Source organism: Micrasema longulum, unplaced genomic scaffold (genome assembly GCF_059751315.1).
Source record: "Micrasema longulum isolate JH-2025_06_02 unplaced genomic scaffold, ASM5975131v1 h1tg000508l, whole genome shotgun sequence".
NCBI classification, from domain to species: domain Eukaryota; kingdom Metazoa; phylum Arthropoda; class Insecta; order Trichoptera; family Brachycentridae; genus Micrasema; species Micrasema longulum.
In genome coordinates, this window is record NW_028277705.1 from 683409 (window position 1) to 709271 (window position 25863).

Genomic DNA, 25863 nt, shown 5'->3' on the forward strand with positions numbered 1-25863 from the left:
AGTAATTAAAGCATTTTTAATCAAAAAATGACATTTATATATGTAACGCAAAACGTTACTAACATTACAATAGCGTCTTATCAACGTCAGTTAAATAATTAAGGCAAATACGGCAATTACCCACGAATTAAAATGACATTTTATTTGCGCTTGTAAAGGATACATATTTCACTTGGGGCAACTTTGCACTGAACGTATTTATCTGAAAGAAAATAATAGCTTCACAATAAATTAATTAGTTTGAGTTCAAATTAATAGACAGAGACGCGCGTATAATGTATTCTTATGCAAATGGACGACAGGACTTGGACGAAAATACTATAAAAACGGTAAGAATCGATCTACCTCGACCGAAGTATTATTATGCATAATTTATATATTTTTACGAAAATCATCTGTAGGAGGAATTGATTAAATGCAAAATTCATCTATCAGCTATGGACAAACCGTGACAACTTCATAGCAAGTACAAATAGACTTTGGACGAATTGGTCAATTAACGCACCGAATTCAAATTAAATATATTATTAGGTACTAATCATACGATATATTCAATTTATTCGATTGTAAATTGAGGAACGTATCCGCTGGAACCGTTCTTAGAATTTACTTTCGCACCCCGGGCATGCACTGCAAAGAACTGGATTGGCTTAAAACATCGCATATTTACCAAATAGCGAGCTGCGCGGCGGGAACGCGGGAGCCTCTAATGGCGAAAACCATAACTAATAATACAAACAATTCGATCTTTCAAGGGTAAACCAATTATATACTAACATAACGATTCATTTTGGCTATTTTGGAATTAGTTGTTTGTTGATAAAAATAAATTTGCTATGCTTAAAGAGTGAAAAATTACTACACAAATTCCGTGCTAGGGAAGTTAAAATCACATTTGAAGTAAAACATGTTCATTTTAAATTACCATGAAAAAAAAGTGATCTGATACCAAAATACCTTTATTTGTCATTGATATATATATACACATACACCTTAGAGTATTAATACGTCACTGGCTTAGGAAGTCGCCCATACGGATAAAAAACATTATTTGATTATTAACCACGAAATTAGCTACAGTTTAAAGCCATATAACATGCTGTAGGTACTCGGGTCAAAAATTGCAAACGCAAACCGAAACCGTTCATTACACGTTTGTTAAACTAAAAACCAAATAAAAAAAATTGGAAAGCTTTTGTTCTATGCAATAGAGCTAAAGGACTTCTATAAAGTACGGAGACTGGACCGCTGTGCACGAACCCACTGCATGATTGCACATGATTGGGCCATTTCACACCACGGCATGACAAAATACATTAAGGTGGATCGATATTTATTGATTGATTATTATTTACTTATTTAATGCCTGGCAAACGCAATAACCAGTACACTATGAGACCGGCTAATCTCCAGTCGATTTCCTTTTGTAGGATTTTTACCTGAGAGTACTCGCTAAATTCAAATAATGGTTTTGATTGCAATATCCCATTGTGGTCCCGTGGCCAGTGTTGCGGACTCACGGATCAGAGGTCCGAGGTTCAAACCCCACTCTAACCCAACTTGATTTCCACTTTCTAATAGTGAGCTATTTACTACTCGTTGAAAATGGTCACCAAAATTGAAATATTTGGGTAAATTAAAAGAACGCTAATATTTCTTTTTTTTAAAGGCGTATTTATTAATATTTTCTTTAATGTCATTAAACTAAGGAGTTTTATAAAAAAAACGAAAACTATAAATATCATCAAATTTAAATAGGTACTAATTAATCTAATAAATGTCAATCCACTATCATTTTACCATGCCCTTTAGATTAAGATGATATTTGTGAAATAGGCTATTCTCTATCGCCTCTATCGGGTATTCAGCGGCTGGTCTGTTTGTTTGAAAATTCTTGTAATAATGAACAGATGGTAGTGAATTATTACTCTAAGGAGTCTGAGGTATACACACCAGATACAGCACGATGTTTGTATTTTTACATGATATGCATATGAGTTTATACCGCCATCTACTGAATTTTTTACAAAAGTAATAAAATATTTGGAACCGTATTTGTTATCAATGTAATTTTTTCCCATGTAAAGTACCTGTTTTATAAAAATGAAAAATCTTCTAAAATATACATAAAGATGGATGTTTAAACATGGGCAGTACGATAAATGTTAGTGGATAATGTGGCTAAATAAATCAGCCAACAGCAAAATCATAAAAGTCTGGGATGACATATTTTTTTTCACTGAATTTGTTCAATCGGAAGGGAAATAATTTTGATATAATCTTTTCACATTGTATTTCTAATATCCCCAAAGGTACTCACACAAATTGACGTGAAATAATTAACATAAATATATTTATTTCAAGTTTTATTTTCATAAGTATAAGAGTTATAAATAAATAACAACTAACCAGAATTATAAAACATTATACAGAGTTTACATTGTCATTGAATAAATATTTGACCACTGTAAGATACACGAGGAAGTGCAGTGCTAAAGGAAAATGGATATAAAAAGTGTTTTCTAGCACGCGGTAAAAATGAAAGCATTTAATTGTACTGCGAAGTTTTCAAAAATGTATAAAAAAGTTCATAAAGATGAACTATTTTGAACTACGTCACAATTTCTAGTGAATTAACCAATCAATTAAACCGTTGTTATGTGATGTGATAGATTACCGATTTCTGGGTAGCCATTTTGTTAGCCATTTAGTGTATTTTGATGCTATGGGAAAACTATGGAAAAAAATAGTGACATCTTTTGTAGAAAAGGGGTAAGAATTTTTAGTTCAGTTTGAGTACCTATTTAATCAAGTGATATAATATGTCCACTCACCAAATAGTTAATAATTCAATTTTGAATCAGGTCTAATTAAAACATTTATTTTTGATAAAGGCAAATGGCTGACCAATAAAATATATAATGCTTTCACTTTCAGCAGTTCCATCGAATCACTGTCGTAAGATTTTTTTTCTACACTCCTATATGATGATCTATAAATTTTATGGTTGGATTCGCAGGAGCTTTCTGCATTTCAAGGAGGACTATAGTGTTCTCTTCGGGATATTTTTTTAGGTACACTCCGGGTGTATAAAGAGTAACTTGAGGACCTTCACTCGGCCAATACCTTCCAAGATGGTGATCGTTCACCCAAGCAAATCCCTTGAAAAAAACACATAGATTGAAATTCAAAAAAGAGTAGTGAAGCATTGTATCCTCTCTGCTTAAACACACCGGGAAATAATGTGATGGTTTTAGTAAGTTAGTTTAATAATATTCAAACACAATTTTGATTGATACTATTCGGTTCAATTTAAAATTAAAAAACAAATTCAAAACAAAGTGCAACCAATGAATGCATCACAAATGTCACATTGTTTAACTAAATTGAGCTTTACAAAAAAATAGCATGGTTGATTTAGAAATATTTTTCTTTGATGTAATATGACTTCTTCACATGATTAGTAATTTGGAGTCTCTAAAAGCTGTATTCAAATGATTGATACAAACTACTATAAAAATATAAAAAAACATAGTAAGAATCTACTGATTTCGAAAAAAGTTGATAATCACATTTCTTTTTTGAAAAATCTGGCATAATATGATTTTTCATAATCATTCCCTTTCCGCACCTAATGGTGCATAAGGCACTGCATTGGTACACCAATCGCAGCGTATCTTGATCATTTTTGTCTTAAATATGATCAGTCTTACGCTTCAGGTACCAGTCCAGGGACAATGAGATATTCTAATGTGAATATTTTATGTCAGCCATGTCGGGAATTAAACCCGAGACCTTTTGCATGGTAGGCAAATGCGCTGACCATTACACCACGAGGCCGACATATTAATTTTTAATTTGCATTAAATATTGGTTTCCAGCGCCGGATCTAACGGGATCTAGTGTCCCGTCACTTATTATAAAGGGATGGGCGCACACATTTGTTAGTAAATATGAGCATATTATTCTTCCCTTTCTTGTAAGCAAGTGTTTAGTCATTTATGTCAACTAAACCTATAGTAGTTCCATTTCTGTCGGTTTCTAAAGTAAAAACATGCTTTTAAACGAAAACACATTTTGTTATTTTTAAGAAGATCAAGAAACATTGCTTTAAACACCTGCGAAAACACCTTTTGTTATTTTTGAGAAGAACAAGAAACATTGGTTCAAAACATATAAAAGCATTCTACATGTTCAAGACTGTTTATGAAAGTTCTAGAGGAAAATTCATACTAAATCATTGGAGAAATAAAGGACAACGTTCAATTTTCTATCCATGAATACATTATGTTGTGTATACTACAAAGCTGGTTAAAGTTTTCTTTATAAATTTATTGTAAAGTATCAAACATCTTTGATAATTTCCATAATACAAAAAATATGCTAAAATTAGGTATACCGTTACTTCAATACTGATATTTTTGCATATTTATTTTACAGAAACATACATTCCACAATGATTTAATGGCATAATAAAGATAAGATTTAAAGACTGACCAGCGAAGTATTAATATTATAATTATCAATGTTTTATTATTATCTTATTAAATTTCTTACTTTTCCCCATCCAGAGACATCTAGGTAGGTATCCCATGTCTCCTCGTCTGGCTTTAGTGCAAACTTGGCAGTGTAGAGCACAGGCCCCGCTCTGAGTAGCCCCTCTGTGGGCACCGCCCTACCCGATCGAGTCTTTAGAGCGTTCCTAAACCTCTGGTTTATGTCCACAGTTTCCAGGGGAAAGCTGGTCACCAACCAATTTTCGATCACAGTGGATCCAATAGTAACATTACCGATAATACCCTGGAAAAAGAGGATAGGTAAATAAGTATTGAAGATAACCTCCAAATGATAAAATAAAAAAAGTTGCTTTCGTATTGCTCTGATTTCATGATTTTAAAATCGTCAAATGCTTTATAAGTAGCCTGCGTGCATTGTATAAGCATGCATCCATTATACATGTGAGTAAGAGTATTCACAAAACCTCTTACAGTTTTACCAAAATTCAGATAATATTTTTATTCCAGCTCAATGAGGAACTTCAGCCCTACGGGAAATTAGATACAATAAATGTTTTCTTACACTTGGTAAAAATTAAAGCATTAAATTGTACTGCAAAGTTTCCTGAAAATGTATGAAAAAAATAATAAAAAACATTTGAATAAAAATTAACTATTTTGAATGACGTCACTGGTTCATATGAATCAACCAATGATAAGAGAGTTATGGAAAATTTTAGGTTTGCTTGCCATCAATGGACCAATGGGCAGAAATGATCGAGAATAAGCGGAAGAGAACTTCTGACATCACAAGTGGAGTTATTAAGAAATTCTAAACTTTAAAAAATCATAGCTCTGATAATGCAATATATAAAAATTGAGGAAAAAAAATATGGCTCAGTTAATAGACTATGTATTTACAAATAAAAAATACCACTGAACTTCCTCATTGTATTGAATGTTAATACATTAAAATATATATTTATGTACATATATGTATTTTTAATGCTAAGGGGCATCAAACAATTTAGGTATATGCTTGACTGTGTTATAACATGAAAAGAAAAATTGTTTACATTTGTAGTAATTATGTGCGCCCAGCTTATAATAACATAAGTAAAATCTTATTAAATTGTAAAGATAAGGATGGTAAATTTCTGCATTGCTTAAACATTACGTAAATCTAATATTCGAATCAAAGAACAAATTGTCAGATTTCTGGCACAAGTTGGCAACTACATTTTACTAGTTATGAGATATTGCACTTTTGAAGTTAAAAGCTCATCCCAAATCAATAATTCAAATAAAACTGCAAGCTGAATGTATTAAAATATTAAATTTTGTAATTATAAAATACGAAATATTTTTAATAACTTAAAAAAAAACATTGTTTTATACCATTTATGAAAACAACTTATTTTTCATAAATATCGTGTTACAAACTTGTGCCAGAAACCCGACAATAGAAGATATCTCAACAATAATAACTTCTCAGAATTCGAATACGCGAAATCAAAAATTTTAATCAAGAAATGGGAGTAGAAGTTTTACATATTAATACAAATGGTCTTCATTTAGAGAATCTAGAAAGATTAGAAATAAGTAAAACCATTAACCAAAAACTCCCCATAATAAATAATGAATTAAATTTTACTTAGAGTCCTCTTTTAAAAATATTCCTATTATGACTCATATTAGCCTACTTCTCTCTACTTTCATTCTTTTGTTTTTTTCGTACAATATTTTGAAATATAAATAGCAATGCGAGTAATTCTAAGCTAGTTCAAGTCCTGATTATGAGGAAGTATTCTTGAAACCGGTCGACGTATAACTCAAAAGTAAAAGCGGTTTATATAAATTTATAAATATTAACGTATTACAACAGAGATGAAGAACATTTGAGAGAAAGTAACATGGAAGTCTAGGCATTAACAGGGCTTATGACCTGTCATTAGCTGGTTTAAGTTTATAAATAGATTAGTGTTATTAACTTTGACTTAAAAATCCATGAAAGGTACCTACAAATATAAGCAGAGATATTAATAAATTGACTTACTTTAAAATCATTGACCAGTGCACCATAATTGACCCTTCCCTGATTTTCCACTAAGATCTGGACAAAGTTGCCTTGATCAGCTAGAACGGGAAGCGTAAATAGTTTTCTGGTTCTACTCAGTCCCCCGACAAATTCCTACAAAGTAAATAAAATAAATAACTTTAAAAAGATGGATGACTAAATAAAATGCATTAGTTGTGAAAAAAAAACACTCATGCGATCTTTTAACAATATTTTCAATTATTATGTTATACTAACTATGGAAGGATTAAAGTAAAGATTTTAAACTAAACTACTTAGTCTCGACAAAATATTTATTCTTCCACAAACAGTTCAGGAGGGAGGGAGTGTTGACTAGCAATAGGATCTCCTGGAGGCACCTGGTGATATCTACATGCTCCACTTAGGCCCGAACGAAATAAAAGAAAATTTGTTTTTCAATATCCCTTTTTCAAAGTATATATTTTTCCAGAGTATGTATTAAAAAAATTTTCTTCCAATATTTTTATCATAAATTTTGTTTTTCCAAGCTTATTTTATTACTTCTTGTAATTTTGTATTTATATACCTACTAAGAGGCAAGAGGTCTCAGGTTCGTTTGATATGAAATATTTATTTAAAGGGTGTTTTTACACTAGAATATTTCATAGTCCCTGGACTGGTACCTGAAGCGTAAGATTGATCATCTTACCTTCATCTAACAAAAAATTATCAAGATACGTTGCAATTAGAGTACCAATACAGTGCCTATGCACCATAAGGTGTGGAAAGAGAATGATTAATTTATTTATACTTTATTAAGTTAGTTCATAATATCTTAAGAACTAATGTAAACTTTTAATAATACTACAATTTTTTCATCAAAATTTCTCAATAACATATTTTTTCAAATTAATTTGAAATATTTAGATTTTTTCTATTTCCTTTATTTCTTCAGGTAACTCATTGTACAGCTTCAATCCCTTGTACAATGAGTTTTGAGATTCTGTTTTTCTCCTCATTGGTAATCTTATCTTTGATGATGGTGATGATGATGATACTTTCTTATGTCACATTATAAAATAATGTGTTAACTTTTTGAGTTAATTTTTTTATTTCTACAAAGATTTGAACACATTCAAAATGTTTTCAGTCAAACTAATATATGAACAATATTTTGAGTATGTTTAAATGATTGTTGGCAGGTTGGATTTCACTCCCTAGGAAATTATTAATGTTTTAATTTATCGCAACAGAGAGGAAAAACTATTTAGAGATGGAAATATGAAAGTCTAGGCACTCACAAGGCTTATGGCCTGTCGTTGGCTGGTTTAAGTAGCCACTTTACACATTGTGTAATATTCACCATTTCTCAATTCTTCCATCTGTTGACTTTTGTGAAGTAAAAGAGTTGAGACGTTTATTTATGTAGGTGTTAACGAAAAGCCAACAATATAATTTGAAAATGAATATCATTCAGTTTTGAGTGAAGTTGGAATACTTGAGTTAAGAAAAGGAGCACGGAAATGGACCTACCTTTGATGCAATGAGGATGTTCTTCTATTTTGGGCACTGGATGATGAAAGTACACATTGAATTATTATATTAAACTATTTATTGTAATAACATTCACAACGGCGCACATCCATTCTAAAAATTCTTATGCAATGTTATGTAATGTCAAAATTTTGTTTATAATGCTCCAAATCCAATTTTTTTATTTTTGTAATTCTTCTATCTTGATGTTAGGTAGTTACCATAAGGATGGGTCAAGGGAAAGATACCTCAAGGATGGGTCAAATATCAATACATGCTGTTTTATACTAAACAGCAGGTGAGATTCATTTGGCTGAATCATTCCACCTACTTGGCATATTCCCTTGACAAAAATGTTTTCTTTTTCTATTACTAAAAATTTAGGTAAATATATTACTCCGTCTATGTACACCAGAGCCCTGTCTCTCAACCCGGAGACAGTGAGGGGGGCGGGGTCCGGGCGCCGCGCGGGTAGCAGAGCCTCGTAGAGTGTCAGACCAGAGCGCTGGAGTATGGCCTCCATGGTGGGGGGCGCTGCCCAACGTGAGGCGGTACGGCCCAGTCGTAAACGGCCCTCGGCGCTCAGAAGCGCCAGGGTGGGTTGCAGCAGCACGGGGCTGAAGGACCCCTTAGGGCGGACTGCGGGAGGAGGATGAGGAGGGCGGGGCATGTACTGGAAAATAAGTACAATTTATTTATTGACATTATCTCTTTAAATCCAAGGTTTTTTACTATGCGTAAAAAACCTCAATCAATTTTACTCAACAAAAAATATTTTTAAATATATCTGGACTTCTAGTATAAACCACGGGAGTCACATTGAACGAAATGTTCAGGAAACAAGATTTTGTGGTTGTAAGATTTTAAAATCATCATAACTTTTGAAGTAAATGAGATAATTTCAATACATATTGAACTTTCAATGTAAAATAATGATTATATTGATGATAACAGTTCATATTAAAATAGCGTATCTTCGAATACTGTTATTTTTTGCATCAAAACAAACTGGAATTCGGGTTTTTATTTCAACTTACAAAAGCATTTGTGTCACAAAAGTGGACTTTGGTGTTTTATTTACATATAAAATAGCTTATTACGATAATTTCTGCATTTTTAACTTCAAAACGGAAAAAAAGGGACTCCCGTGTTTTATCCCCTAAGGTAGACAGATATCATACATGATAGGTACCAATTATTGAGTTTGGTGAATTTCATATTCTTATTCTTGTAGATGGGGGTCAGTGCTATATAAGATTCTGACGTTACTGCGACCTGTGTAGATCTATTGTGACAGGTCCCCGAAAAGCAGTTCTTGCTCTCCAAACCCAAGTTTTAAAGAGCCTGGCTACGGTGTGCAGCATGGGTATTCTCATATTGCTAAATCTCCCCCTGCGAGCCCAGATTTATAAAGTACTGGGCTATCAGGAAGGGGGTGAACCTACATCTAGGAGTTTCAGAAAGGTTCATTCTAGTAAGGTGTTTATCCAATCTGCAGTGCCACGTAAGGGCTCTAGCGACAATACTCGTTTGATTTCCGCTGAACTAGTAAATTATATAAGTTAGATTTATAATCATATTTTTATAACCATACAAATTTTATCAATTACATATGAACCTTAAATTATTTTTTTAAAAATGTATGAAGATTAAGAGGCAGATTAATGACAATGTCTTTCTTTAAATTTATTTTTGAGAAGAGAATATGGAAGTCTAGGCATTTACAGGGCTTATGACCTGTCATTGGCTGGTTTAAGTGGCCACTTTACACACTGTAACATTCACCATTCTGCCCATGTTTGAACATCCACATTTCCTCAACTCATCCATCTGTTGACTTTTGTAAAGTAAAAGAGCTGAAACCTTTATCACGTGGGTGAGATTCATCCGGGAAATGTGGATGTTCAAACATGGGCAGAATGGTGAAGGTTACGCAGTGTGTAAAGTGGTCACTTAAACCAGCCAATGACAGGTCATAAGCCCTGTAAATGCCTAGACTTCCATATTCCCTTCTAAAAAATGTTTTCCCTCTCTGTTGAAATAAATTAAAATATGAACAACTCCCTAGGGAGGAAATTCAGCCAGTCTGCAAGCATTTGGACATAATCAAACATTGTTGTCTTTCTTTAGCTTACTTTTAGTATGACATTCAAGATGGCAGAGTACTTCAGAGTAGGATCACCAGCTTCAGTCATCGGCGCATCATAGTCATATGAAGTGATGTCAGGAGTGTATATTGATCCAAGATTTGAGCCTAGAGAATGACAATGACATTAATAATAATGAACAATCAATAATTTGTCTTTTTTGTTATTCATAACTACAACAATGTAGGTAATTTAAGGCTCAACTCAACTAAATTTTGGGTTCATTTTCAGTTAGTCATATATAACTTTATTGGAAAATGAGAAACAAATGTGGTAAAATGGTTTAAACATTGCACTTCTTGTTATGAATCTGCATCTCTACTACCGAATCAGAAACTATCTCTATGCACCTGTTAGTGTGCAAATAAATAAAAATGATATTAAGTAGGAATCTTTATGGTGTTTTGGGTCCCTACCTGCAGTGTAATCGAAGTTTGTGCCTCCGTGAAACATGTAGAAGTTGACATTAGCCTTTTCCATCAACATTAAGTCAACGTATGCCGTGATTTTACTGGTCTCCACTCTGGCAACTTGTTCACCCCAGTGAGTGAGCCAACCGGGGTAAAACTCAGAATTCACAAGGGGACCCTTTTCAGAGAACATGCGCATCATCAACCAGGCCTCTGTCATGCTTTGACCTGCCAAACATTACAAATCTAACATGATGTTTTATTTCATTAACATTATACAATTGAAAACCATAATTATCTTCTGCGCAGAACGGTGCATAGGGTACTGGATTGGTACACCAATTGCAATGTATCTAAATTATTTGTAGCTTGAAAGATAGATGATCAGTCTTGTCCTTCAGGTTCCAGTCCAAGAACTATGAAGCATTATCACCATTAAACCCTAATCTGCACCAGACGGTGCATAGAACACTACATTCGTACACTAAGTGCAGTGTATATTGATTATCCGTTACACGAAGGTTAGGTGAACAGTTTTACGCTTATGTGCCAGTCCAGGAATAATGAAATATTGTAGTTTAAACAACATTTAAAATCAATATTTCATTTCAACCCTGCCATGAATTGAACCCAGGACCTCAGGAATGATAAGAAAACGCGTTAACCAAATCACAACAAGGCAAACTTATCTCCACTCAATTACCTTATTCAGGATTTTTACATGAGAGCAGCCATTGAATCTAAAACACTTGTCCAGGGTTCTGGTTCTATTTCAAACACAGAACTTTATTTTTCATACGCCTGGACACAGAATGTAGTATTGAAAAAGTATGAAGTATTACAGGTAAAAACAGCTTTTAAATGAATATTTCATATCAAACGTGGTAAATTGAACTCAAGATCTCTTACATGACAGGCAAAACTGCTGACCGCCAGACTTCGAGGTAGACCAGGTACCCAAATAACTGCCTCGTGGTGCATATGCATAATATATTAAGTAATTTAACAATGACCCATATATTTTTAACCTATTTTATCCAATTTTAGCCAACTGAATCATTTCTGTTGATGACAATAGTCGTCGCCGAAAGTCAGAAATTTTGTTTCTATGTTCCTTACAAAGGCACACAAGACACTCAAGCAAAATTCTCCTGAGACAGCTATTTCCAAAATTCAAAATTTTGGTTTAAAAATTAAATTGTTTGTTTAGTAGAAATAAAACTTTAAAAACTTTTGTAAAATCAATAATCATTCTGAAATCCTCATTTATGTATGACAAAAATATTTAAAAGCATTACATTACATTAGAATGTTTAATAGCCTATATTAATGTGATAGTGCCTGTTGATGAGTCAAGTAAACGTACAAGTTTTGTTTATGTTATTATGCACCCATGAATATTAATTCGAAAACTTTCTTTTTCTTACACATAAACAAAGACTATTAAAGATTTTAATGGACCATACAAGTGTTTTTGTTTGTTTCACAATTAATTCCTTACAACGAATGAAAATACATATTCAAACTCATTGAAATAACATTACAGAAACTCATGTATTAAGCCCGTTTGTAAAAAGGTTCAACGGGGAAAAATAATCAAACTCCATCACTTACATAATTACATAATTTTGAATTTTTTATCTTTGCTAATTTTGTATAGATTTGATTATGTAACAAAGATAAGCTATTTTGAAGATGTGGCGAAAGAGATAAAATTGGTCACTGGTTATTCCAAATTTGAGGATTTAAGTATCACTCGTCTATTTCTATAATAAATTACAATGAACTTCCACCAAGAATTTTCACTAAGCAAATTGAATATAAAAATGGATACCAGTTCCGAAGTCCACAGTTGCGTAGACTCTCGGAGTGGACCCACAACGCAGCATGTTGAGTCCCGGACCATCTGTTGTGAAGAGAACAGCGGCGTCTTGTACCCAGCTGCGCGTGAGAACAGCTAACCAAGACATGTACTCCTTGTCACAAGCGGGGAAGCTGCCATATTCATTCTCCACCTAATATTATTTCAACAATATTTTGAGTATGTCCACTGTTTGTATTCAAGACTGGATTTCAATTCCTATGGATATATTAAGGTTGAAATGTATTGTAACTGAGAGGGAAAACATTTTTGAAAAGGAAATATGGACGTCTAGGCATGTACAGGGCTCATGAACTCTCATGTAAATTATTATTTATTCTGTTTGCAGATAATTGGTAGAATTGCATATTAAAGTTTGGTAAGGTATCCAAAATAAAACACTTTTATTGGATTTAATTCTTCTTTTTAAAAAAAATATATTTGATGTGTATCGTCTTGTTAGGATATTATCACAATGAGTTTTATAATGCCCTAACAAGACGAAACGCGTCACATAATAAATTAAAATATAAATAAATGTAGAATTAAATCCAATAAAAGTGTTTTATTTTGGATACCTTACTAAATTCTCTTGTAATTCTTATGTAATGTAATTCTTATTAAATTTACTGATTTTCCCAATTTTTTTCTGTTAGTTTTAGGTTGTTCGTAAGTTGAATTCTTTGACGCTCTTGTATTTATTGTTTGTATATTGCAGTAAAAATTAAATTTAATATTTGTCTTAAAATGAAAAGAAAAATGCTTGATTGTGTCGTGAAAGCGCGCAAAAACTATTCGAACGAAAGGAAAAAGACTTTTCATTGAAAATAAGGTACTTAGGTTCTTGTTTATGATTGAATTTCAAAACTAAAAGCAATTGATATTCAAATATTGAATTTATGTAGGCACTTAGGTAATTGTTTATGGTTGAATTCCAAAACTAAAAATTATTTTTATTTCCGAACGTTGGCTTGCCTACTATAAGCTGGTTCAGCAAACGTTATTTCGTAAATAAGGACACACGTTATTTATTATTCCTTTTTTGAGCTATTTATAAATTCGTAAAATGGGTAAGTTTTTCATTCTATCTCCTCGATTGATTGGCTAAGAGGCCTCGTTGTGCTTAAATAAAAAATGTGCAAAAAACACTGCTCTAGTGCCATAATCCAGGGAGAAGATACGGGAATACGTGCTAATGAAAAACAGTCTGACCACGATTTATCTGAGCCTCTAAAATTATGATACTCAACTCATGCTCAACGCTTATTCTTTAACCGCCAGCCAGATTTTACGATATATTACGTCATAATGAAGAAAAGTCGGACCCCGTTTTACTTTGAGCCTTCTTAAATTAAGTTATAACTCTTTCCAAAAGCGAATTTAGTCATTCTTGAATTACCAGCCGTGTTTTGACGCGATCTTGACATTTAATTCGATACCAAAGTAAATATATATTTAAAAAAGCCGGATTGTGTCGTGAAAGCGTACAAAACTGTCCGTATAAAAGGAAAAATACTTTTTATTGATATGTAGGTAACTAAGTACTTGTTTATGATTGAATTCAAAAACTAAACATTATTAATATTCCCAAACATTGGCTTGCCTGCTGGTTTAGCAATCGTTTTTCGTGGTGACTAGAGTGTGGTTTCCTAGGAAAACGGTGTTATCAACACCGCTTCCCTAGGAAACCACTCTCTAGTCGACGTTACGACGGCTGTCCACCGCATCACCATTCACTACGGCCGTTAAGATGCGGGCACCGCTGTCCTAGGAAACCCTAGCTTTAGGGTTACGGCTCTCCTGAAGCACCCGCAGCTCGCGTCCAAGCCAGGTCCACCACCGCACCCTCAAAACGCTCGTTATAGGAGGCTGCTGCGTTCGTTCTCGGACTACTAATTATCTCTTTTAGTTGCTCATAATCGCATTAAAAATGTGAAACAAGTTGTGATAGAACGGGGACTTAACTTCAGGCCTTTTAATCCGGAATCCGCGACACTAACGCGGGGCATTTTAAATTTCAGAAATAATCTATTGGAAGCTAGATACCCGTACTTTCAATCAAAGTTTTACTTTTGACTGTGATTATACGAGTACAATCTACTAACACACATTCTAAATTCCACATGCACGAACAATATGCATATAAATTATACCGTATAATATGCACATTATTGCCGACACTCTTGACTCTTGACCGATTGAACTATACGTTCGACATAAAGCGAGCATTAATACCTACAACTTTCAAATAAATATCTAAGACAAAGCCAATGGATGATTTTACACCGGTCGCTGTTGTACAAATCCAGACGACATTGTAAAATTAACGTGGATCTTTACTATTTTATTTTTATTTATTTGGTGACTTCTCTCAGGTAAAATGCGGCGAAAGGAAATCGAGTTAGGATTAGTCGCCCTCATAGTGTTGCCTATCATTAAATAAATACATTTTTAAAACGTAATAATAATACAATATTAAAGTAGTGTCGCGGACTAGGTTTTAGGAGGTTTGAGGTTTGATCCCCGCTCTGCTGCACCTTGTTTTCCATTATTTTCTTAACGCGGTTTTTGCGATTAAAATCGAAATATTTGCTCAAATAATATGAATGCAAATGAATATTTCTTATAAAAATGGAAATATTTTTTTTAATGAATAATAAAAAAAACTCTCCGCTTAGCAAAAACACATATCCTTACCTGAACCATTATTATTGGGCCGCCATTTCCATAAAGTAGAGGTTGAACCCTGGACATCAGTTCTGTGTACCACTTCGTCACCTCCGATTTATAATCTAAAGATACAACAATAAAATCCCTATAGTTTTCCTATAAGATTCTACATTATAAAATAATATATTTTTCGTCTTATGACATTGATTTAGGTTCGAACTACGCATGTAAGCATGTTAGAAAATGTCTTAAAAGGGCGAAATACGTCACAAATAAAATGGTTTAAGTCCCTACTTGCTAAACTATTTTAAAGCGCAGAATTCATCCGCTATATTTTTACTTTAGAAAATTCACATAATGAGAAAGTTCAGTGCTACGGGAAATTGGATACAAAAAATGTTTTCTTAGGCGCGGTAAAAATTCGAGCGTTAAATTGTACGAATTTTTTTGAAAATGCATGGAAAAAATAATAAATGTTATTTTAATAAAAACGAACTACTTTGAACTACGTCAATAATGTTTAAATCACGCCTGAAGAAACATCTCCTTTCTCTTCCTTAATCTCTCCTCCTTTCCTTTTTCTTCTTTTTTTCCTTTTTCCCATTGAGTAATAGTTTTGATTTAAGGTAATTTATAAACAAATACGTTTATTTCTATTTTTATATATCTTTATCTTTTTAATCTTTATTTTCTATCGAATATGTTCTGTAACTTGAATTATAGAAATAAAACTTCATTGGTTGGTTGGAAGAAATTGCCATTTGGCACTATGCCCGCCAATGTACAAATAACATTATGTACAAAAAGTTAAATAAATAAATAAATAATTCTTCCGAATCAATCAATGAAAGAGTGTAGATGTATATTCCAAATGTAGATATCCGGGTTACAGGAAGTCAATTCACCAATCAGCTGGAGTCAACGAAACAAACTTGTGACGTCACATGCGGAGTAATTTCAAATTTACAAAAGTTAAAAAATCATAGCACTGATAATAAAAAAGATCCATATATATATTTTTTATTTAGATTAGTTGGATAGTATATTAAAAAATGAAGAAAAAAACCCTTACTTGAACTCCCTTATTTACAAATCATTCGAATAATTTAAATAATTCGATTATCAATAATTATTTTATTACGAAATTCAATTATCACGCATATTTCATTTAGATAAAACTTAAATTTAGCTGAGTGTTATTGAGAGATGTAACGAACATTAAACTATTATAGTCAGGTATTGCACAAGTGTTTGAAAATGTCTGAACTTCCTTAAAAAATATTTTAAAAAATATCATGTCACCGACGAAATTTCATATAAATAATATTAATACATTCTTGTAGAAACTTAATCGGCAGCGGCAAATCTTCTAGCTTCTCGTACTTGTTCCGGATTCAAACTCTCTGGTGAATGCGTAGTAATAAAAATATTATTTGTAATTTACAATCCACAAATCTTTTGGTTTCTCGCTAAAAAATATTTACAAATTTAGTGTATAACTAGAGTAAGCATGAGCGTTCGAAATATGGTCCCTTAACCTGCGGCCAATTAGCATATGTTTGATAGAACGGACTTTAGTCTGTTGCGAGCAGTCCCCGGCTACTTTTGTCTCCTCGCAATTACTAAAATATATGTATGTACGCTAAGATACCGCACAAATCGATCTGGAAAAGCGATGGAATAACCTTTCACCGTTAAGTAATGTTCTTATCTTAATCAATACATGTTTAAAATAGCTATTTTGATGTCAAAAATCGTCTTATTAATATGTAACCAGTACTTATTATTCGCGAGATTTTGAGTTATCTCGTGTCTCTGTCCTGCTCAGTAAGTCGGGCGTATAGTGAAACGACAAACAAAAGTGACGCGTATGCGGAAGGGAGCGACATACTGAATATAACATACAGTAGACCGATGTAAACAGTCCGTGCTTTTTACTGTACTACGTGTTTTGCTTGCCGAAGTCGACGTGATATGACACTTGCTCCCTCCACTGGTCATTCCCTTTTCTTTGGGGACGACTTCTTAGCTTGAATTTGTATGGAGTGTCATCTCTACATATTATATATCAATGCTTTTTCATACCTTCGTCGTTGGTTCTCAATTTAATATTTGGAAAATATGACAGCAGCCAGTATGGAAATCCACCCTGAAAAGAGGTTAGTCTCATAGTAATGAAAACACGTTATAACATACATATTATGGTTCATTTTGCTTGAATGCCTTTAAACTAGAGCTCGTAAAAATGCTCATTAAATTGTCATTGCAATGAACAAAAACTGGTAGCTATTCGTGTTTACTTAATTTTATGAAGCGTCAGTTTTATTTACAAGCTGTTTTTTAATAAAAATATTATCGTCTAAATTTTCAGTGACTCAATTTTTCGCAAAATTTAGTAATATTTCGCAAAAATTAATACCATATCTCTTTCCGCGCAAATGTAGGGTCCTGGCCTCAAGATAACATAGAGATTTTCTTCCTGAGCAATTTGGATGAATTTGAGAAGATCGTGATCACCAGTCCATTTGTATTGACCCTTTTCAGGCTCATGGAAACTCCATTCAACATACCTGGAAACAGTAACGTACTGTATTGTAAAATAATATTTGTATTATACATTCGCCTATTATTGTCTAATGTAAGTCAACGATAAAACTGAAAGAGGTGATGGACCAACCCATGACTAGCTAGAAAAATAAAAAAACGGACTTTATGTATTGGGTCCAACGGATACAAAAATCCTACAAAGCGAAATATTTTTCGATTCTTTAAAGTTCTTAATTATGATGCTACAAAACGTGATAATTTATTATGCCATTGTAATTTTATTAGTGTTTTTAAGGTCTTAGGGCCGTCTTTTCTATAAGGACGCGTAGGGCACGAGCCTAGCGCCCTCGGCCTGATGGGGCCCTCTAAATGACCTGGTAAAAGTTCGCGACGTCACGAAGTAAGTGATCAAAACACACATCTGAACGGTGAAACATAACTGACAAAAAGCAAAGAAAACATATGCTTAACTGATTAGCCTAAATCGAGCCTCTAACTAGATTTTCCTCTAAAAATTAGTAAATTTTGCAATAATTATGAAATAGTAAAATTCTTTATTGTAAGCCTTTCTTTTATTTACTTTTACAATATACAGGATGTTCTTTAAACCCTGTCACATCCCAAACCACGATGATCAGTATGAGCAAGAAGACATATTGGCACATTAAAATAATTTTTTAGAACGAATAAAATTTAAAAAAATGAAATACTTAAAAAACAAATGGTTGCTAACTTCTGCAGGAGAGAAACAAGGAGGAGGGGGAGGGAGTTTGACCACGCGGCCGCGTCCCCCTCGCTCCTTCCCTGCAGAAGTAAGCAACCATCTACTTTATATTTGTAAAATAACGATTTTTAATTTCTTACATTTGATTAGCTAGGCATTTATAATTAAGTGGTTTTAGTTTTTCTTTTTTATTTTATTGTTTCATTAGTATAGGACTACTTATGCTCTAAAGATAGAAAATCTCCATCTTAGAACAGGGAGACTATCAAAAACAAAGAACACTCCGTTTTCATTTTACATTAATTAGTTTTATATAGATTGCCTGTTATTAAATATGTATATTATTTTTTTTGCAATAAATTTATAAATAAAAATAAAATAAAAAAATTAAAATTTGTTCTTTTTAATATTTTATTTTTACAAATTTTCTTCGAAGGAACTGCTACCTAAATTGTAATCTCAAAATTGTTGTTTTTTTTTTAAAAATAAAAATGCAATTTAGGTTTAATGTCACACAAAACATAATATTTTAGCACATATAAGTGGTGTTTATGTTTTTAGTGACAAAAAATGCCAAGGTTCAATCTACCAATCACCCGGTTATAAAATTCGATTATCGGTTGGGATAATTTTCCGAAACTGATTTATATACATGCAAATTTTATTCAGTAAAATAATTCGTAATTCTCTAGTAAGAATCGTAAATCAAAATTAAGTTAAAAAGACAATTAAAGGGAAATTTGCTTACGTTGAAACAACATTGAGTCCTGCAGACCTCAAAGTCCTTAGTCTGTCTCTCCAGTACTGATGGGGACTACGGAAGTAGTGCAAGGAACCTCCCACGTACTGGAACGGTTCACCATCCATCGTGAATGTATCGTTTTCATAGTCGATGGCAAATGTTCTATTTGGGAATCCATCCTTAAAACAACGTCATCAAAAAACTTTGTATTATAACATTATAGTACCAGGACGTTGGTGACTCATTTTACATGAAATTTAGTACATATAGAACGGCTCTTCTTCTTTATTTCATTGGTAATAGTTCTAGGTAACTATTTGTTACTATTGTTAAGAATTGTTTTAAACTTCTTTATTAGTGTTTTTTTTTCTTTTTTCATTTCTTTCTTGTATTAATTAATAAGTACAAAATATTTCTCTTCATAATTTTTTTGAAACATTTATATTTTTAAACATAAATATATACTATTTACCTAAGTAATAGTTTTAAATAATAAACCATATATTTTTTTATTTTTTTAAATTCAAAATTTTTAGACTTTCTTAATTTGTTAATTAATAATATTGTTTTAAACGATCTGTATTACTTATAATTATGCTTACATGTATGTATATTTAATTGTATATGTAACTAAAATGTAAAAGGCACTAAGTGCCGTTTATATCAATAAAAATAAAAAAAATTAAAAATATTTCATTATCACCTTTATTATCCATTACATACTTTATTATACACTGCATCGTTATTTCAATCGCGGTGTATCTCCATCACTCGCCATATGAAGTTGACATGATCTGGCGCTCCGGGTGCCAGTCCAGAGACTACGAAATATTTCATTGTAAAAACACATTTTCAAATAAATATTTGATGTCAAAAGTTCGAGAATCGAACCCGAGATCTCTTACATGGTCCGCTTGCTAACCACCAGACCACGAGGCACTATGAAAAAATCTTCAAAAAACTCTTGTTATTATAAATAGACTATAGAGCTCTTCAAACGGCTTGGAATTATTCGGGATATATCTTTGATATTAATAGGCTTATTATAATAGATACCTTGAAGATCTATCCCGAAGAACTCCGAGTCGTATGAAGAGCTCACTCCATGCCCGCTCCGTAGTTGGAGCATGTGGCGTTGACAAATATCCTCGAGACTTTTCTGACGATAACTAGCTCTTGTGCGTTATCCTGCGTCATGTCCGCGTCTCGTAGTTGAGACAGAACTTTCGACGACTTTGACAGGCGCCGTAGCGCAGTTGGTTAAACGGTCAACTGCGAAACTGGCGTCGTGGGTTCGATTCCCGCCAGTTGCAAGAAAAAAAAATCCAACAAAGATTTACAAATTTTCTAAATTGGTCTGGGTGTTGTGGTGTGGTGTGGTTCATAACTACCTTCCGTGTCATTTCTTTCCCGCTTGCTGACAAGCCTCTAGAATAGAGGCTTTGCGGGTTATTCCTTTTAATAATAATAAATAATAAAAAACTGAGAGCAGTGGCCATCCAGAACTAAAGAAGCTGTAAATCCTGTAAATATGTAAATAAGGCTCTCGGGAGGTACACGTGAGTGGCCCGGCCAACCGAATCTGCTTGGTGATAGTAAAGTTGTCACCGGAGTTTACCGTTTCCGCTGCGCTGTTTTATTTTTCCTTTTCCACGCCCGTCCAAAGTCTTCTGAGAAATAATTCATCGTAATCAGCCCATGATGTTCCATTGCAGGACTTAGGCTTCCTCCTGCCTGTCTCCTCCACCCGATATCCACCGTCCTCGTCCACTGTATCATGGCAAACCTCCGAGTATCGGTGATTTGAATATCTTTGTCCTTCCATGGTCAGACATTCGAGCGATGTGGAAAATTTAATGATTACGTATGTCAAAAATATTTTGCGTTTGTCCAATTTTTTGTTTGCATAAATTAAGGTTTCAGCTTTTTAATTTCACAAACATCAACAGATGAAAGAATTGAAGGAATGTAGATGATCAAATATGGGCAGAATGGTGAATGTTACACAGCGTGTAAAGTGGCCTCTTAAACCAGCCAATGACAGGTCATAAGCCCTGTAGATGCCTAGACTTCTAAATTATCTTCTCTTAAATGTTCTTCATCTCTGTTGTAATATGTTAATGATTACGTATGTAGTTGTTTCGAGGTGCCACGATTCGCATCCGAAAAGAAAATAATTATTTATACAATAATCATTTGAAAATCTTACCTCTTTGGTGGTTGTATCTGAAGAGTATTCCTTCCTTTCCACTTGTATAGTCACATTTGCATTGGATACAATTACTAAAAACAATAGTGTTACTAATATCACAGATATTACTTTTCTTATCTTATATAACCCGAAAATGTCATTTTCAAACATTATGATTATGTTTTTCTTATAAACAAGATATTCGTTACTTCGCCCTTTTACTTCGTTCCGTTCTCACATTTCCAACTTGAATAATTAAATATCCGTTGCTTGTTATCCTGAAACAAAGTATTTATTCAATTTATATTTATTACACTATCAAGCTGCTGTCAACATTTTTTATCTATAAATATGATAAAACGTTTTTTTATCAAGAAATAAAAGTAAACTGATAATTGTAATTATTGAAAAGAAAGGTGATATAAATAAATATATTGTAGGAACTCGTTTGTATCTTGTCTAGAATATCGCATTTTTATACTCACTATATTATCATGACGATAAACCAAAATACTTAACATCATCAAACCATAATCCGCACATGATGGTGCATAGGGCACTGCAACGTTAAATGAGAGAAGGAGTATCTAATACGGAATAGCTTAGCTATAATCTAATTATTATTTATTAAGTATTACACTTTGAAATAGTTGTAAGACAAGCAAACAAAAATTACATGTGTACTCGGTTCACCGACAGGCACTTACACATTAATATAGGCCATTAAACATTCGAACGCATCGTTTGTTTCCAAATATAAAAATGAGCACCAAAAGTAAAATGAAAGGAATGGTTTATACGTCATTCGAAAAAAAAAATTTGCTCTGCAAGATATAGTGTTTGCTTTAGCGTAACATATGATTACAAGTCTTCAAAATGGAATGTAAAGTCGACGAATGTAAGCATTTTTGACACCTCCTTCTGTTTGCGTTCAATCGAGGGATAAAGCTGCCAAAGCAGCTCCCATTATTTGCGCAATGTATGGTGAAGATGCTATGAATTATTGACTTATTTTCTGTTAAATAATACAGGAGAGTACAATAATTCGTTGTAACTTTTTTTTACTCATCTTGTTCTCTCTCTTCATTTGTAAAAAAAAACGGACACGACTTATGTTAACAACCAATACATTTAATATTATTTCTTATATTATAATAATCTATTAACACTTTGTATCCCGGAGCAGTGTAAACACGTGATTTTATAACCATACGTTGTGTCCCGGTCCCGTGTTTTCACGTGGTTTTACCAGCTGTCTAAAAAAGTGCATTTTATTGACATTTAGTGACTTTATGACTTTGACTGGTAAACCACGTGAAAACACGGGACCGGGACACAACGCATGGTTATTATAATCACGTGTTTACACGGCTCCGGGATACAAAGCACAAAAAAAGGAGTGAGACCCTGTATATGTGCGAACATTGCAATGCGCAATGTGGCTCTCCATAATGGCCAATGTTGGCAAAACTATCATACAAAAATGACTTTTTAAATTTTTTAAATAAATATAAGAAGTTTGAATTTATTTAACTCAGTATTTTCAAAATTATGACACTTTTAAGAACTTCACAAAGCATGAAATTTCACAAAAATGGGCCGGGCGCAGGGTAAATTCTATGTGTATTCGGCCGGTGCTCAAAGTGTTAAGGTAAATAACAATTAAAATAATAAATTACCACTTTTTAAAATATTCCTATATTAAACTATACCCCCTTATACAATACTCCAATACAAAACAGCCGTGCAGAGCCCAAACCGCCGCACCTCACATTTTGACGTTTTTAAGCTATTTATTGATTCGTAATCAGAATTTAATTACCCATAAGTGTATCAAATTCTTTTTTCGCTACGACAACGAAGGATATACATTAAATGCCCCCCCTCCATGCAGTAACATCAAGTGTTTAGCCTATAAACGATTAAAATACTCAACAATGTTTTGAGTATGTTCAAATGCTTGCAGACTGGCTGGATTTTCTCCTTAAGAAGTTGTCCATATTTAAATTTGTTGCAATAGAGAGGAAAAACATTTTTGAGAAGGGAACATGAGAGTCTAGGCATTTGCAGGGCTTATGATCTGTCATTGGCTGGTTTAAGTGGCCATTCACCATTCTGCCTATGTTTGAACATCCATATTTCCTAAATTCTTACATCTTTTGACTTTTGTGAAGTAAAAGAGCTAAAACCTTTATCATGTAGGTAAGATTTATCCGGCTGAACCAATTCGCCTACTAGGCAACGCCTGAAAACAATTTTCCAATTTTTTATACTTCTTCTTTTACCAGGTAGTTAATTCAAGAATGTTTTGAGTATGTCCAAATGCTTGCAGACTGGCTGGATTTTCCCCCTCAGGAGTTGTTCATATTTAAATTTGTTGCAACAGAGAGGGAAAACTAGCCAATGACAGGTCATAAGCCCTGTAAATGCCTAGACTTCCCTATTCCCTTCTCAAAAATTTTTTATCTCTCTTTTGCAACAAATTTAAAGATTAAAATACTAACTAAAATGCGATTTAAAAAATATGTTTAGCTTGATTAGATCAAATGTTTTGATTTGTAATGTGCCGCGTTTTTTTTTAAATATGAGATAATTTTATAAATAAACTATGTTTTTAAAAAATTGGTGCTTTAACTCTAACTGCGTATACTCAAAAGAAGTGTCTGCTATTAGTTTTTACAAAAAAAAAAACTAAAACGCAGAAAACCTTATGAAATACTGCATTTTAGGCTGTAATAACTGCTAAAAGTAGCTTTTTGCAGTATTAAGTTTTACTAAATTGATGAAATTTAAAAAAAATCGTTTTTACCTTATTATAAAATGGATTTTTTGAGTTACGGCGGTTCAGAGATTGCAGATTTTTGTTTCATAACGAATAAGGGATAAATAAGTTTTGGAGAATAATGGGAATAGTAAATATTGTTGGTCTTGTGACCGTCACAAGACCGTTCCAGATGGAGGGGGACTGTCCACAGACGAGCCATGCCTGGAGTCAGGCGTAATCACCAACCTCAGACATGAGACATGAGGCACGGATTGAAAAGATAATTATTGTTGGTATACAGGTGTTCATTAAACCCCGTCACATCCGAAACCACGATGATCAGTATGAGTAAGAAGACATATTGGCACACGAAAATATTTTTTTAGAACGGTAAAAAAAAATTAAAAATAAAATATTAAAAAAAGCAAATGGTTGCTTACTTCTGCCGGGGAGAAACGAGGAGGGGGAGGGGGGAATCTGATACTGCGCTGCGCCGTCACTTCTCAACCGCACTTAGCAACTATTTGTTTTTTTAAATATTTATAAAAAAAACAAATAGTTGCTAAGTGCGGTTGAAGTAATATGCTAATATGTCTTCTTGCCCATACTGATCATTGTGGTTTCGGATGTGACAGGGTTTAATGAACACCCTGTTATTTTAACTATTTTAAATTGTCAATAAATTAATAATCAATAAAATTTTAAAAGAAAAAAAAATATTTACTCACAATTAACTCTAGTCCTCACTGAACAACAATATTATAACACTGTTACTGTAAAAAAGCACTTGTACTTTTAATCTTTTTTAACAAGTTGAAACATAAAAAAACAAACTGTGTGCACTTTTGGTTGTCTCGAAGTCTGAAAACTGACTAACCGGCGCGGGCGCAGTCCATACAAGAGGTTCATTTGTAATTCCAATCACCCAAATAGTAATATTTGTACGTCAACGTAATTAGAGCTCGTATCTGTTTGATAGGCATCGAAGACTACCGGTAAAAGACAATTTGAATATTTATTTACATTTCTTTTGCCGCCTTGAATATCCCGATAACAGTTTTTATCGCTCCCAAGACCACGGGAGGTCAAACTTCGTCCAATACGCTCATCCAGTTATATTAATAAGCAGCTATTGTAGAACAACTCGCAGGAGTTACAAATTACTAGCTTGCAAGTTGACGACGCGAGTTGGGCCCCTTTCGCACGTATCGTCCTAATCCACACGGCACTCTAAAATGCAATAGTGGACTGATATTTATTATACAGTCGAACTTGGTTATTACGAGGAAGACGGGACTGACTGAATTTGCTCGTTATGAGCATTACTCGTTATACCAGAAGAAGGTTTTTTAAATCCAATCGCCATCGCATATTGTCACTATTGAAAATTATAATAATGCTTACAAACATACCACTTTCTAAATTTTAAATGCAGATATATAAACATTTGTATTTTTTCACAATGTTGACACTGTGATAGAGAAAACTTTTTACACACTTCAACATTTTCCTCGCAATGTTTTATTTTACAAATAATTGCCACTTTTTCACAAATTGAAACACTTCTGCATGTTAGTAGTCATTTTTACAATTCAAGGGTTAGGTTTCAACTTATTTGACATCACCCACTCGTAATGCTCACTATGCATTGACCATAGAACATAAAACATTTTTAAAAAACCCAAAATAAAAATGTTATTCATAAACTAAAAAATAGTTTGTAAATTGTAATAAGGTGCC

General features: G+C 33.1%; 1 protein-coding gene across 1 annotated transcript; it reads right to left on the reverse strand.

The window, feature by feature from the left end:
* Positions 1–2353: 2353 nt before the first annotated feature.
* On the reverse strand, positions 2354–25127 carry LOC148280986 (beta-galactosidase-like). The gene is made up of 13 exons (XM_088227509.1): positions 24852–25127; positions 21378–21637; positions 19175–19347; positions 17575–17725; positions 17241–17304; positions 15183–15277; positions 12459–12639; positions 10631–10852; positions 10203–10321; positions 8465–8740; positions 6553–6687; positions 4558–4800; positions 2354–3161 (listed from the first exon to the last, which is right to left on the reverse strand). Exons 2-13 carry the CDS (start codon positions 21528–21530, stop codon positions 2973–2975), a joined length of 2001 nt encoding a protein of 666 aa, XP_088083635.1. The 5' UTR covers positions 21531–21637; positions 24852–25127; the 3' UTR covers positions 2354–2972.
* Between the last annotated feature and the right edge of the window lie 736 nt (positions 25128–25863).